Source organism: Prionailurus viverrinus, chromosome C2, assembly GCF_022837055.1.
Source record: "Prionailurus viverrinus isolate Anna chromosome C2, UM_Priviv_1.0, whole genome shotgun sequence".
NCBI classification, from domain to species: Eukaryota; Metazoa; Chordata; class Mammalia; order Carnivora; family Felidae; genus Prionailurus; species Prionailurus viverrinus.
In genome coordinates this window covers 54,353,615-54,369,717 of record NC_062569.1, presented here as the reverse complement: position 1 = coordinate 54,369,717, position 16,103 = coordinate 54,353,615, and the positions used below count along the sequence as shown (strand labels likewise).

General features: G+C 34.9%; 1 protein-coding gene across 4 annotated transcripts in view; it reads left to right on the top strand.

Annotated features, from left to right (window-relative positions):
- IFT80 (intraflagellar transport 80) overlaps positions 1 to 16,103 on the top strand; it is a 133,090-nt gene that overhangs the window by 35,589 nt on the left and 81,398 nt on the right. For all 4 annotated transcript variants that reach the window (XM_047875761.1, XM_047875757.1, XM_047875760.1 and 1 more), the window contains 3 exons: positions 6,591 to 6,700; positions 10,101 to 10,190; positions 10,922 to 11,059. In XM_047875761.1, the coding sequence (XP_047731717.1) occupies positions 6,591 to 6,700; positions 10,101 to 10,190; positions 10,922 to 11,059 (338 nt within the window). The remainder of the gene's footprint in view (positions 1 to 6,590; positions 6,701 to 10,100; positions 10,191 to 10,921; positions 11,060 to 16,103) is intronic.

Below are 16,103 nucleotides of genomic sequence, written 5' to 3'. Positions count from 1 at the left end.
GGAATATAGTCAACGATATTGTAATAGCGTTGTTTGGTGACAAATGGCAGCTATGCTTGTGGTGAACATAGCATAACATATAGAGAAATTGAATCACTGTGTTGTACACCTGAAACTAATGTAACACTGTGTCAACTACATTCAGAAAAATTAAAAATAATAATAACCAAAAAATAAAATAAATTGGGGTGACCAGTACGGAGGTTATTAGAATGTTCTATGCTAGTGTGCAATAAGGCTTGAACAGAGGCAGCGATGATAGTAGTTGAAAAAAGTGAATAGTTCTTAGTGGCTGAGAGGAATGGGTATCTTGTAAAAGGGAAAAAATTCAGACAGAAGAATAAATGAGGGGTTAGTGTGGAAGGATGATAGTTTTGAATATGTAGAGTTTGAAGTCTTCAGGGCAAGTGGAAATATTGTGTTAGAGCTCAGAGGTAAAGGCTGAAATATTAAAGTGAGAGTCAGTTACGGAAAGGTGAAAGATGAAGCTATAGGGGAAGTTGCAATCCCCAAGGGAGAGGTGGCTGAGGCTAGAAACTAAAGATGCAAATGCATTCACTTAAACTTTTCTCTGTACCGACCCAGTGACATATATTACCCAAAAGTTGCTATTGTGTGGAATAAATCCCACTTGATTTATTGTTAGTATATGTCCCTACAAGTAGAATGAAAGAGGAATAATTCTTGGTGTTCTAATTCTTAATGATTTGGCAACCCCAAAACATTGAGTTCTTACTATCGTGAACAACACAGTAAACAGCTGGTTGTTTATTGTGTTACAAAGTAATTTCTAGTAGTAGTAGCTAACAGATAGTGCTTATATAGTATCAGACTCTGCTCTGAGTACTTTACTTATACCCAATGTAGACCTATATTACATTGAAGGCAAAGATAGCTAATTCTTCAGTGTAGTAGTGAAGAGTTTGTTTCAAAGCATTCTTAAAAACATACAAAAACAACATTTTAGGGGCTACTTTTTAGTATGAGTGTGAAAAACATGGTATATTTGACCATGCACTTCCTTAAAACAATCGAAATACATTTTTGTCTCCTCTTCTGTGGTTTAAAATGCCTTCAACAGGTTGAAAGAATTTAGATAATTTGTTTTACAGAAAGATAAGGGTCTGACATTTAACACAACCCCAGGTGCATGTGGTTTCTTAAAAAATGTCAAAAGGGTCATGTGATCTTAGTGTACAAAGTCAGAAAAACAAGATCTTTTTGAGTGTCTTAACTGAAATGGAGCATAAATGAAAATTCCCAATATAAAAAGCAAGACATTATTTAATTCTTCTGAAACTACTTTTGTTTTTTTGTCCATTTTTCTGTTAATGTTTGAATTAATAACATCTTATTACATATTTTGCTAAACTTTTTATAGTAAACTTATTCAACCTGAAGGCTATATTTGTTATTTTCATACTGACTTTGCGAAGTGAAGTGTGGCTCTGGGAGTAAGTCACTGCTTTAATAAGGATATTTTTTAAAAAACATTTTAAATATTACAGATTTGTTTGAAGTGCAAGTGGGATAGATTTCATCATAATGGAAACCATAATTTTCTTTATGAAGCTAATTTATCTACTTTCAGTAATAATCTTTATCCGAACTACCCAAATTGGAAATTGTATTGTATGTCTCCTCTTGGGAAAGAAAACTTTCATGAATATACTAGTTTTACACTTAACATTTTATTATAAATATAAGAGCTGAATAAAATGAAGACTTCTCTTAGTTCTTGATGTTATACCCATTTTGAATATTGGTGGTTAAGAAGATTTAACTAATGAGACTTGGCTATTAATCTTACCTATCATAACCCTATATTTGTTTTCTGATTGAACAAATGTGATTAAAAGCCTCATGTATTACAAAGGAATTGCTTAACTTTTCCTCTATAAGCTTATTTTGTTTTATACAATACGTTATTATATCTGTTTTTTAAACAGTATTATTGTTTAAAAAATATTTTTTAAACAGGAAGTGAATAATCACTAAGTTCCAACAGGGAAGACAAGAATTCTGAAGATTTGTAAGATTTATAAGCAAGGAAATGGTGACACAGCTGACTTAATGAGGCCACAGATTCAGTGTTAAAGAGGACAAAAATGTCCATAGCTCCTCATCCTATACCCCAACTTTGCCTTTTACCACAACTAAAGGGCTAGAGTCACATCCTGTATAACTCAATGGGAGTTGTATTTACTGAATTATTTCCTTGAGGATAGATGTTTGTCATAGTTTAGTAAACACCCCAGGAAAGTGTAATTTTACTGAATATATTCATGATGATCTTTAATTAAAACATATCAAGTTACTTTTTTTGAACAATAATTACAACTATAATACTGGGAATAAAGAAGGTACCTATATTTCTCATTGTATCAAATAATCTTTCCGCCCCTATTCCCTTCCAGTAATCATCAAGAACCACATTTGAAATATCTCAAATTTTGATTTACATTTTCTGAGAAATTTATTAGAGAGGAATTCTGTTCATTTGGAGATTTAATTGTGAAGCCCAGCCAGGTCAGCTCCTGGCTACTTCCAGAGAATATTACAAGAGAACATACTTACCAAGTACCGAAGAAGTGCCTTCTGAGGTTGGCCATCTGTAGGTTCCTCTGATAGAGAACAATCCTAGATGTCATAGATTGAATAGCATATTAAGACCCAATATAAAACTCAATAAATAGAAGGCATACTTTATGGTGGTTTTTTTTTTTGGATTAGGTCTAAACTAGATTTTGTAAATCCCTTAAACCACTGAGACTTACAGCTGAATTATATTCTGATTAGGAAGAAAATGGCATAAAGGAAGTAGGGTGCCACTTGAACACAAACATTTATCTTACTGAAATTTACTCCCTGTTAATTACTGATTACTCCCTGTTGACTAGCATCAGTTGGGTTTGCATTTAAATAAACAATTAAATCTTATTGATTGCCCATAAATCCTCAGATTCAGATTTCATTTTAGTGAAAATGTAAATTACAGAAAGATTCATTTATTCATTCACAGAAAGCCAACTGCTACAATAGTCTGACTTAGGAGTTCCAGACAATATTTTAAAAGCTTGGCTTTAGAAATATAATAGGATTAATATTTCATAGATTAATTGTATAACCTTCATTCACTTTCCTAATGGATAGGTAACTGGGTCAGAATTTTGTTTTTTATTTTTAAAATTTATATACAAATTAGCATATACTGCAACAATGATTTCAGGAGTAGATTGCTTAATGCCCCTTACCCATTTAGCCCTCCCCCCTCCCACAACCCCTCCAGCAACCCTCAGTTTGTTCTCCATATTTATGAGTCTTTTCTGCTTTGTCCCCCTCCCTGTTTTTATATTATTTTTGTTTCCCTTCCCTTATGTTCATCTCTTTTGTCTCTTAAAGTCCTCATATGAGTGAAGTCATATGATTTTTGTCTTTCTCTGACTGACTAATTCACTTAGTATAACACCCTCCAGTTCCATCCACGTAGTTGCAAATGGCAAGATTTCATTCTTTTTGATTGCTGAGTAACACTCCATTGTGTATATATACCACATTTTCCTTATCCATTCATCCATCGATGGATATTTGGGCTCTTTCCATACTTTGGCTATTGTTGATAGTGCTGCTATAAACATGGGGGTGCATGTGTCCCTTTGAAACAGCACACCTGTATCCTGTGGATAAATGCCTAGTAGTGCAATTGCTGGGTCGTAGGGTAGGTCTATTTTCAATTTTTTGAGGAACCTCCATACTGTTTTCCAGAGTGGCTGCACCAGCTTGCATTGCCACCAACAATGCAAAAGAGATCCTCTTTCTCCACATCCTCGCCAACATCTGTTGCCTAAGTTGTTAATGTTAGCCATTCTGACAGGTGTAAGGTGGTATCTCATTGTGGTTTTGATTTGTATTTCCCTGATGACAAGTGATGTTGAGCATTTTTTCATGTGTCGGTTGGAAATCTGGATGCCTTCTTTGGAGAAGTGTCTATTCATGTGTTTTGCCCATTTCTTCACTGGATTATTTGTTTTTTGGGTGTTGAGTTTGGTAAATTCTTTATAGATTTTGGATACTAACCCTTTATCTGTTATGTCATTTGCAAATATCTTCTCCCATTCTGTCAGTTGCCTTTTAGTTTTGCTGATTGTTTCCTTTGCTGTGCAGAAGCTTTTTATTTTGATGAGGTCCCAGTAGTTCATTTTTGCTTTTGTTTCTCTTCCCTCTGGAGACGTGTGGAATAAGAAGTTGCTGTGGCCAAGATCAAAGAGGTTTTTGCCTGCTTTCTCCTCGAGGATTTTGATGGCTTCCTGCTTTACATTGAGGTCGTTCATCCATTTTGAGTTTATTTTTGTGTATGGTGTAAGAAAGTGGTCCAGGTTCATTCTTCTGCATGCCGCTGTCCAGTTTTCCCAGCACCATTTGCTGAAGAGACTGTCTTTATTCCATTGGATATTCTCTCCTGCTTTGTCAAAGATTAGTTGGCCATACGTTTGTAGGTCCATTTCTGGGTTCTCTATTCTGTTCCATTGATCTGAGTGTCTCTTCTTGTGCCAGTACCATACTGTCTTGATGATTACAGCTTGTATGCCTCCTGCTTTGGTTTTCTTTTTCAAGATTGCTTTGGCTATTGGGGGTCTTTTCTGGTTCCATACAAATTTTAGGATTATTTGTTCTAGTTCTGTGAAGAATGCTGGTGTTATTTTGATAGGGATTGCATGGAATATGTAGATTGCTTTGGGTAGTATCGACATTTTAACAGTATTTGTTCTTCCTATCCAGGAGCATGGACTCTTTTTCTATTTTTTTTGTGTCTTCTTCAATTTCTTCCATAAAGTTTCTATAGTTTTCAGTGTATATTTTCACCTCTTTGGTTAGATTTATTCCTAGGTATTTTATGGTTTTTTGTGCAGCTGTAAATGGTATCAATTCCTTGATTTCTCCTTCTGTTGCTTCATTGTTGGTGTATAGGAATGCAACTGATTTCTGTGAATTGATTTTATATCCTGCAACTTTGCTGAATTCATGAATCAGTTCTAGCAGTTTTTTGGTGGAATCTTTTGGGTTTTCCATACAGAGTATCATGTCATCTGCGAAGAGTAAAAGTTTGACCTCCTCCTTGCCGATTTGGATGTCTTTTATTTCTTTGTGTTGTCTGATTGCAGAGGCTAAGACTTTCAATACTATGTTGAATAACAGTGGCGAGAGTGGACCTGACCTTAGGGGGAAAGCTGTCAGTTTTTACCCATTGAGGGTGATATTAGTGTTGGGTCGTTCATTTATGGCTTTTATGATCTCAAGGTATGATCCTTCTATCCCTACTTTCTTGAGGGCTTTTTTTAAGAAAGGATGCTGTATTTTGTCAAATGCTTTCTCTGCATCTGTTGAGAGGATCATATGGTTCTTGTCCTTTCTTTTACTGATGTGATGAATCATGTTAATTGTTTTGCGGATATTGAACCAGCCCTGCATCCCAGGTATAAATCCCACTTGGTTGTGGTAAAGAATTTTTTTAATATATTGTTGGATCCAGTTGGCTAATATCTTGTTGAGGATTTTTGCATCCATGTTCTTCAGGGAAATAGGTCTATAGTTCTCCTTTTTAGTGGAGTCTCTCTCTGGTTTTGGAATCAAGGTAATGCTGGCTTCATACGAAGAGTTTGGAAGTTTTCCTTCCATTTCTATTTTTTGGAACACCTTCAAGAAAGTAGGTGTTAACTGTTCCTTAAATGATTGGTAGAATTCCCCTGGAAAGCCATCTGGCCCTGGACTCTTGTTTTTTGGCAGATTTTTTATTACTAATTCGATTTCCTTACTGGTTATGGGTCTGTTCAAATTTTCTATTTCTTCCTGTTTCAGTTTTGGTAGTGTATATGTTTCTAGGAAGTTGTCCATTTCTTCCAGATTGCCCATTTTATTGGCATATAATTGGTCATAGTATTCTTTTATTATTGTTTTTATTTCTGCTGTGTTGGTTGTGATCTCTCCTCTTTCATTCTTGATTTTATTTATTTGGGTCCTTTCCTTTTTCTTCTTAATCAAACTGGCTAGTGGTTTATCAATTTTGTTAATTCTTTCAAAGAACCAGCTTCTGTTTTCATTGATCTGTTCTACTGTTTTTTTTGTTTTCAGTAGCATTAATTTCTGCTCTAATCTTTATTATTTCCTGTCTTCTGCTGGTTTTGGGTTTTATTTGTTGTTCTTTTTCCAGCTCCTTAAGGCGTAAGGTTAGGTTGTGTATCTGAGATCTTTCTTCCCTCTTTAGGAAGGCCTGGATTGCTATATACTTTCCTCTTATGGCCGCCTTTGCTGTGTCCCAGAGGTTTTGGATTGTGGTGTTATCATTTTCATTGGCTTCCATATGCTTTTCAATTTTGTCTTTAACTTCTTGGTTAGCCTATTCATTCTTTAGTAGGATGTTCTTCAGTCTCCAAGTATTTGGTACCTTTTCAAATTTTTTCTTGTGGTTGATTTCGAGTTTCATAGCGTTGTGGTCTGAAAATAAGCGCTTTTTTGATCCTCTTAACTAGCTCCTTTATTATAAGGCATAATAATGAAAATTTATCAGTTTTTTTTTCTTTTCCTTTTCACAGGAACACCAGTATATTCAGTAGTGTGGGGCCCTGATTCAGAAAAGGTTCTTTACACAGCAGGCAAGCAGCTGATCATTAAACCTCTTCAACCAAATGCTAAAGTTTTACAGGTACTTCTCAGGTATTTGCAAATTGTTATCAGGACCTGCTGGACTGCTAAATAAGAGGTCACTTTCTTAGGAGTCTCTTTCTTCTGGGTGGTCTTTTTATGTCTGACTTTTAAGTGTGTGTTTTTATTAGCCTTTATTACAGAATAGGGGATATCTGGTTATGTTTCTAACAAGGTTCACTTCCTCCTTATCCAATTTACATTATTCTAGCAAATCATAAATGTGTTTAGAGTTACTAAATTGTCTCATGATTTGGCATGGCAGGCATCTTTAAATTTAGCACAATCAGCCTCACATGTATAGATTTAAGACAAAACAGGGTGAAATCATAAAACTTTAAAAGTTTAGACTGTGTTTTTTTTATCATTATAACTAGCATCCTCCTCCTCTTCAACATCATCTGTTCAATACACTTAAGCTTTCTCTAAGACCCTTGCATTCTTTGGTATTTTTAGAGTGGAGAGGTCATAAATGTAATGTTTAGAACAAATTAGGTATATATAATTTTACCAGTTATATAGAAGCAAAACAATGGTGGCAGTTAAGACAAGTCAGAGTAGGACAAATTAATGGGAAACCTTAAGCCTATATTCAGTATTTTGATGTTTGATTTCAGTGTTAAAATGCAGAATCATATTTTATTTTGATAATGACACAGTGTAGTGTTGGTAATAAAAATATAGGCTTTGGAGTTTGTCACATGGTTTTAGGATGTTCACTTATTTATCTAAATGTAACTTTAGGCAAGTTATAAAATATCTTTGATTCTCAGCTTTCTTATCTCTTAGTTGTGATGCTAATACCCACTTAGTAGGATTGTTGTGAAGATTAAATGAATTAAATTGCAAAGTGCATAGGACAGTGTATACAATAAGCATATTGAGTGCATAGAGTAAGCACTCAATATAGAGTACTCATTACTATAGTTATTATTATGAGTTATTATGTCATCTCTACCTTTTAGTCAGCCTCCAGTAAATTAGAGCCAAGGAGGTCAGAAAAAAAAGATGTAGAAATGACTTGGTCTTGAGTAAGGGATTTGGTGTTAGAGACTGACCAACTACAATGGGTATAAAAGTGCTTTAAGAAGCAGCATCAGATTTAATAGCTGAGTAGGTAATAGATTTGGGGAGTAAGGGGATAGAAATGTTATTGAGTTTCCATATTGAGTTTCTACAAATGTATTGAGTTTCTACAACTTCTATGTTATATATATTTTATAAAGTCAACATGCATTTAAATTTTTACTGCATGCAGAACACTCTGCTAAGAACTATGCGACAAACAAGAAATAGAAGATACAGGTCCTTGCTCTAAGGCAACTAAGGTAAAAAATTTGGGCAAACAGAAGAAGCTGCAAAAGAGAACTAGTTCTGCCTGCCTTTAGTCAAACTCCTTCCACACCACTCAGACTCCAAAACTCTACTTTGAAATTGTACAGTAAAACAGGCAAGATGAATCTGTAGTTTGTAGTTATGTAATTTATTGAGATACCTGTAATTAGGCTTATATAAATGAAACTCAGGAAGTTAAATTATAGTTTAGTGGTCTAGTAGAACTTATGGGCCAGCATGTAGTGGAGGGAAAGAAAAGTATCCATTGTCAAAATTCAGCTAGAATGGAAGAAGAGTTGAAGTATAATTAGTAACTTAATGCAAATTTTCTTTTTTTTCTTTTTGGTAAACTAAAGCTGCAGCAGTTTTCCTTGGGCATAAACACATTAAAATTTGTATTGTCCACAAAAGGAACGCCTAATTAATTCTTGCTTGTAGAATACAGTTCAAAAGTAAATACCTGATTTTCCTTTAAAGCTCTAGGGACTCTTCTAGAGACCCAGAAGTTGGTTTTATAGTGAAGAGACTTTTTAAAAATTTATTCAATCAGTGAAAATGTAGTGCATACATACTATATACCAAGCACCATGCCGTGTGTGACATAATGCAAAGTGAAACAGAACAGTTCCTGCCTTCAAGGAGCTTGCTTCTGTTCAAAGGAATTTCACAGATTGTGCAACTCATGGAGATATAATTGAAAACTGTCTATGCCTTATGTATAGTATGTAAGTATATGTAATATATAAACTGATAATCCTAAATCATAGAAGAAAAGTTTAAATCCTATTTTGTTCCTAACTTTTGAATATGCAAAAATTTATTTTTACAGCTTTGAAATGAGACTCTTGAGAATCTGTGTGTGTGTGTGTGTGTATCTGTATATACCCATATCAGTGTCTATGTTTTGTTGTTTTTGTCCTTGTAGTTTATTTGAGGACATTGTATTAAGTTGGCAGTAAATTGTGTGAATTACTGCTTTTTAAAATATATTATCAATACATTTGTTTTTGAGAGTGCATATTTTTTATATATCTTCAGTAAACAAGCTATGAATTATTGCTTCTTCTTAGAGCTTATTTGACCCTAATTTAATTTTACTCTGTGTACATTAAGAACAATAGGTTGGGAAGGGTCAATAGAGCCCTTAACATTGGTTACTCTTTGATGTGAAGTTAATTGGCTCAGACATTAAAATGTACCTTATGGTCTTCAAGGAAAATTAATTCTTTTTAAGTTGTATTATTCTGCCTAAACATGATAAAAGATAGCTTTTTAATTATGTGTGGTAATAGCTAAATTGACACATGGATTGTATTTAAAAAGCAAGAAGGCATCCATGCTTACTTTCTAGATTGCCAATTTCTGGGTGACATACACACACACACACATATATATATATATATATATATATATATATATATGTATATATGTAGGCATTCTCTCTCTCTCTCTCTCTCTCTCCATATATATATATATATATATATATAATACAATATGTACGTATCTGTGGAAAACATCCTTTTGTTATATGGTAAATGCAGTAGCAGTTTCTTATAGAGTTCAGTGACTACTCTAGAGACATTCAGGTAAAGAGAATGAAGCTTAGGAAAATACACAGAGGAGAATGAACAGAGTACTAAAGAAGATGATCATGTAATAAAAGTTAAAAAAAAGAAAATTAGTAAATAAGAATAAAGGCATTATCTTTGATTGGATAAACTGTATAAAAGAAAGCAAGATTTGGATTCATAACACTGTTATCACATACATGTCAAACTTGAAATAGTTCAACAGCAAGAGATTTTCCATCTGGAGTCTAGGCAACTGAAGAGATTTATAAGGATGTAAGCTATATAGTGGATGTCATAGTGCTAAGTGTTTTCATTACTTTAAATTAGAAATCAAACAAGAAAATGAGATTATACATAACAGCTATGAAAGAAAGATAGAAATCTCCAAGGACAGGATGAGAGAATCATTAGGCAAAATGTCCTTTATTAAAAAAAAAGCAAACAAGTTTTCAGTGCTCTTGAAGTTATAATTAATATCTTACTTTTTTCTCATAGTGGAAAGCTCATGATGGCATTATTTTAAAAGTAGATTGGAACTCTGTCAATGATCTAATTTTATCTGCTGGTGAGGATTGTAAATATAAGGTATGTAACATTTGAATCTATCACCTGGATGAAAGAATTGAATTTAGGTGAAAAGTATTCAGCATATAAGAATATGCTTTTAGTCCTTCACTTTAGCTACATCTTGTAACTATAATAATTCAACAAATTGATATTTTATAATTTTAAGTGATATTTTAAAGTGTTGACTTCTCTCATTGACCCATAGAATTTGATTTAATGAGTAGCAACATAAATGCAACTTCTAGTTTTGCTGAATATTTAAATCAACTCAGTTGAAGTTTTAAAAATAATTTTTACTGGCTTATTAAACATTGTTTATTTAGCTTCAGACCAAAATCATTTATAATAAAGAATAAGATTTAATGTAACTGGAATTAGAGGAAATTTAATTGGAATAAATACTTGTAGGGAAAGTTGATAGAGCACTTACTGAGAAAAAAAATTTAAGCAAAAAAACAACATCTCAAAAATTTATTGTTAAATTTAAAAGGACTCAAGGTGTGTAGTTTATATGATTAATCAAAGATGTGGTGAAATTGGAAAATTATTATGTTATCATAAAGTATTTTTTGCGATATATAGGTTTTAAAGAATATAGCTTTTCCCCCTTGTGTGGTAGTAAAGACATTTCATTACTATTATTATAAAGTAATGATTTATGAGTCTTTAATTGATACCTTACTGTAGGACAAACTTGTCTGTAATAATGTGGTGACTGTTATAAAAGATTTTTTAATTTGCTGTTTTAGGTATGGGATAGTTATGGCCGTCCTCTGTACAATTCACAACCTCATGAGCATCCTATTACCTCAGTTGCCTGGGCTCCAGATGGAGAATTATTTGCTGTTGGATCGTTTCATACTTTACGCTTGTGTGATAAAACTGGGGTAAGTTATAATGGTGAACAATCACAGATGTGCTGTCATAAATGTGGTAATGCATAACACACCTGGTTCTCAATCTTTAAAAAATATTTTCAGTGAATGCATTTGACTGCATCTTTCGGATTTGTCTTCTGAATATACGGGTTCAGTCAATTCCAGATTTATGGGACCATACAGTTTGAAGAATGGGTATATTCTTTACTATTTTTCTTTCTGGAAATACTTTAAGCATGGTTATGAAAGATGGAGAAGTAAATATTTCTACTCAATCAAAAGGGAGTGTTCAATTTTAAACTTTTTTTTTAAACTGTCAATATGTTTCATATAGAAATTTTGCATATGTTTGGTATGGAATTGATAGTAAATTTTAAAAATGATCATCTTAAAACCAGAGAAATTGGGTTTTTGTCAAGAATTCATGTTTGAATACATGGGGGACTTGTTCCTCACAAGAGAGTGCTCTTCATCCAAATTCTGTTTAGAAATTAGGCAAACAGTGAAGCTCAAGAGCATTTACCCACTGTAGTTGAATAATGAGTTATTTCATCAAAGTGTTTCAGAAGCAGCCGAGTTTGGAGTAGGGTTATTCTGTACTATTCCTAAATAAGAGGAAATCACATAATTGTTCTGTGGCTTATTTTCCTTGAATGCAAAATAATACAGTTAACTTACAATTATTAAAGCTTTATAAATGATCTATTAAGTTTTCTGGTAATTTGTTTTGTGTCACATAAAATATGAAGTCTTCTGCCTGGCTTTATAAACTGTCTGAACCCTGGTGCCATAAAATCCATTTAGTCTTTTTTCCCCACAGCTCCCTAACTTGTATCTGTGCTCAAATCAGTCTCATGAATCTCCTCTGCCCATCATTAACATCCTTACTTATCTTTCCTTTCGTGGAATGCTCTCACCTCTGTCTTATAGTTACTGAATTCTACCCATTTTTTTAAAAAATTTTTTAAATGTTTATTTATTTATTTTTAAAAATTTTTTTAACGTTTATTTATTTTTGAGACAGAGAGAGACAGAGCATGAATGGGGAGGGTCAGAGAGAGAGGGAGACACAGAATCCGAAACAGGCTCCAGGCTCTGAGCGGTCAGCACAGAGCCCGACACGGGGCTCGAACTCACGGACTGCGAGATCATGACCTGAGCTCCGACACTTAACCAACTGAGCCACCCAGGCGCCCCAAATGTTTATTTATTTTTGAGAGAGAGAGAGAGAGAGAGAGAGAGAAAGAGAGAGAGAGAGAGCAAGTGGGGCAGGGGCAGAGAGAGAGGGAGACACAGAATCTGAAGCAGGCTCCAGACTCTGAGCTGTCAGCACAGAGCCCAACGTGGGGCTCAAACTCATGAACCACGAGATCATGACCTGAGCAGAAGTTGGACACTTAACTGACTGAGCCACCCAGGCACCTCCTACCCATTCTTTAAGGCCCATCTCTTGTTTGACTTCCTTTCCTGATACCTTCCATAGGTATTCATTTTTCTAACTTCCTCTTACCTAAGGTCTCTCTTATTTTAGCTATAACATCAAGATGTTATATCAGATAATCTCATTTTTATCTGATTTTTCAGCAATGATTCTAAGTCTATAGAATATATACTCATTTTCACAATGTATTATCTTTTTATATTTTCCATTTTAATTTTATGTATATTATTGTTGACTCCTTAGACAGTTTATAAGATCCCATAGCTCAATGGGTCTCTGTTATCTGTATAACACAGTAGATACCCCATAATTCACCAATAAGTTGATTTAAACATGATTATTTTAAATTGCTATTTTGATGAAAATATTTAAAAATTTTAAAATGTGGGGCGCCTGGGTGGCGCAGTCGGTTAAGCGTCCGACTTCGGCCAGGTCACGATCTCACGGTCCGTGAGTTCGAGCCCCGCGTCAGGCTCTGGGCTGATGGCTCAGAGCCTGGAGCCTGTTTCCGATTCTGTGTCTCCCTCTCTCTCTCTGCCCCTCCCCTGTTCATGCTCTGTCTCTCTCTGTCCCCCCCCAAAAAATAAATAAACGTTGAAAAAAAAATTAAAAAAAAAATTTTTTTAAATGTGGGTGTTGAATTGATTTGAATAATTAATGACTTACTTCATTAAATACCAAACCTATTATTAGAATATTAACTATTCTGGAAAATTAAACTTTCTAAAAGGATTTTTTTTTACCTTATTTGACTGAATAGACTGAATATATTGTAATAATATTTTAAGGATTTGAATAGCATTTTAAATATGTTCTTTAATTCAATACATGTTACTTTTATACTGCTCATTGTATACTGCTCATTGGAGAGTATTTTAGAAACTGGGGATAGGGAGATGTAAAGATTTTCACTCAAGTTGTGACAGTTTAATAGAGAATCGGTATAAGACTCATACTACAGTGTGATAAATGCTATACAAGAGGTTTATTTTGTGCAAGCACTATGAAGGTGTGGCAGAACTTAATTTTGCCTGTGGATATTGATTGGAGAGCTGAGACTTGAAGAATTAGTAGTCCTTCAAGGAGATAAGTTGGGGGAAGAGAGTTGCAGGTAGAAAGAACCTGCATGTATCCCAGTATGGTGCCTTTTGTGCAATGTCAATAAGATTTTGCTTGGAATAGTACCAGGAGATAAGATACTCTTGGACCCGATCTGTGTTTGCCATGTGAAAGAGTCTGGCTTTTAAAAATCAAATTATTTTCTGTGGAGCACTCTTAGGAGTTGCTGTAGGGTAGAAAAGAGGTGAGGGGGTTGAGCTCCTAGTCTTCTTCTCCAGCCAAAATCAGAAGAGCTCTACATTAATCAGTTTTACTAGTTGAACATCAAAATAAGATTTCCTTTGAACAGCTAAAACAATGAAATTGGAAAAATGGTGTGTGTCAGTCAGTAGAGAGCCATGGCTGATGGGTAGTAACATGATAATATTCAAATATTGGAAATATTGCTTTGGTATCAAAGGAGCAGTGGTACAGGAGAGGGAAGAGAACATGCAAAAGCAAGGAATTATAGGCTGTTAGAAAAATTAGAAGCAGTTTGCATTTTATCCTCATGCAGTACTGGGCCACTGTTTCACTTTAAGTAATGACATTATCAGATTTGGCATTTTTAGGGAAGTGTACTCTGAGGTCAGCAGGGAGGATGGATTAGAGGGACAGTAGACTGTAGGCAAGATGGTTAATTAAAGGCTTTTGCAGTAGTACAAGAAAGTGATGTTGTCCTGAATGATAGGGAATAGCAGTGGAGATGGGAAGAAGTGGACAGGTTCAGGAGATGAACTCTTCCTATAAAAAGTGGGAAGAGTCTGGAGCACCAGGGTGGCTCAGTCGGTTAAGCATCTGACTTTGGTTTAGGTCATGATCTTGTGGTTCATGAGTTCAAGCCCCACGTTGGGTTCTGTGCTGACAGCTCAGAGCCTGGAGCCTGCTTTGGATTCTGTATCTCCCTCTCTCTCTCTCTGCCCCTCCCCAGCTCGTGCTCTGTCTCTCTGTCTCTCTCTCTCTCAAAAATAAAGAAACATTAAAAAAAACATTAAAGGGATAGTGGGAAGAGTCAAGAATAATTACTGGGGTTTCGATTTGAGTACCTTATTGTCTGGGTGCTGGCCTGAGGATAACACCTTCTTATGGTGTGGTATAATTTGCACTGGGTTTGTGTGACATAATTTTATTAAGATCCCTGTGCAATCATTACAATAATAAAACAAGTTACTTAGATTTTAACATTCATAAGTATCACCTGGGCATTGCTAAAATGCAGCTTCTTGGGCCCCCACTTATAATGTGATGAATCAAAATCTCAGTAAAATGGGGTCCAGGGATTTGTATTTTTAAGAAGTTCCCTGGTTACCTTTGTTAGGTGTTCCTCAGACAATTTAAGTGAAGGAACACTTAAATAAAACATGTGAGATATTTGATTATTTCTTCTGAGTTCTAAAAGTGGTAAAGCTTGCTCTAGTATACAAAAAACGCTTTAGAGATGAAATAGTAAATGGTAATGAAGGTGATACCAAAAAGAGTAGTCTAATTAAAAAGATAAAAAATCTCATACAGTTTATCCTTCTGATTCTTCCTTAGCATGTGTCTCACTTAAAATTATTTTGAGGATAGGGGTACCTGGGTGACTCAGTCGATTAAGCCTCCAACTCTTGATTTTGGCTTAGGTCATGATCTCACAGTTCAGGAGTTTGAGCCCCACATCAGGCTCCATGCTGTCATGGGTTCTCTTTCTCCCTTTCTCTGCCCCTCCCCTGCTCATGCCCTCTCTCTCTCTCTCTTTCTCTCTCTCTCTCTCTCTCTCTCAAAATAAATAAATAAAACTTAAAAAAAAGGAAAAATTATTTTGGGGCTATAATAATTTTGTTTTCTCATAATTCGTAACTTAAAGTTGTGTAATTAATAGTAGTAATCATTCACCCAGGGGCATATTCTGTGGCCAAATGTCTGTCTCTCTCTCAAAATAAACACACTTTTGAAAAAAAAAACAAAAAGAAATAACTACAGGGGCACCTGGGTGGCTCAGCGGGTTAAGCACCTCGCTTTTGACTTTGGCTCGGGTCATGACCTCACAACTGGTGGGTTTGAACCCCGCATTGGCTCCACACTGACAGTGTGCAACCTGCTTGGGATTCTCTCTCTCCTCTGTCTCTTCCCCTCCCCTGCTTGTGCCTGCACTCTCCCTGTCTCTCAAAATAAATAAATAAACATAAAAAAAAGAAGTACGTGTTCTCTTCAACCTGGAAATGTCACTCTTATCTCCTTATTTCTTTTTTGTTTCTCTCATAATCTGCAACTTAAAGTTTAAATAGTAGTAATCATTTATCCAGAGCCTGGCTTTGTGGAAGAATTTCAATATTAGATATAAGAATCTGGTCCTCAGGAAAGATCTGTACCCTCACATTTGCTACAAATTTATCAGATTTCTATTTTGAGAGCTCTTCACAAATTTTTAGTTGAATGCAGTGTTTCCTAACATTTTATTAAAAATTCTTGGGGCTCCTGGGTGGCGCAGTCGGTTAAGCGTCCGACTTCAGCCAGGTCACGATCTTGCGGTCC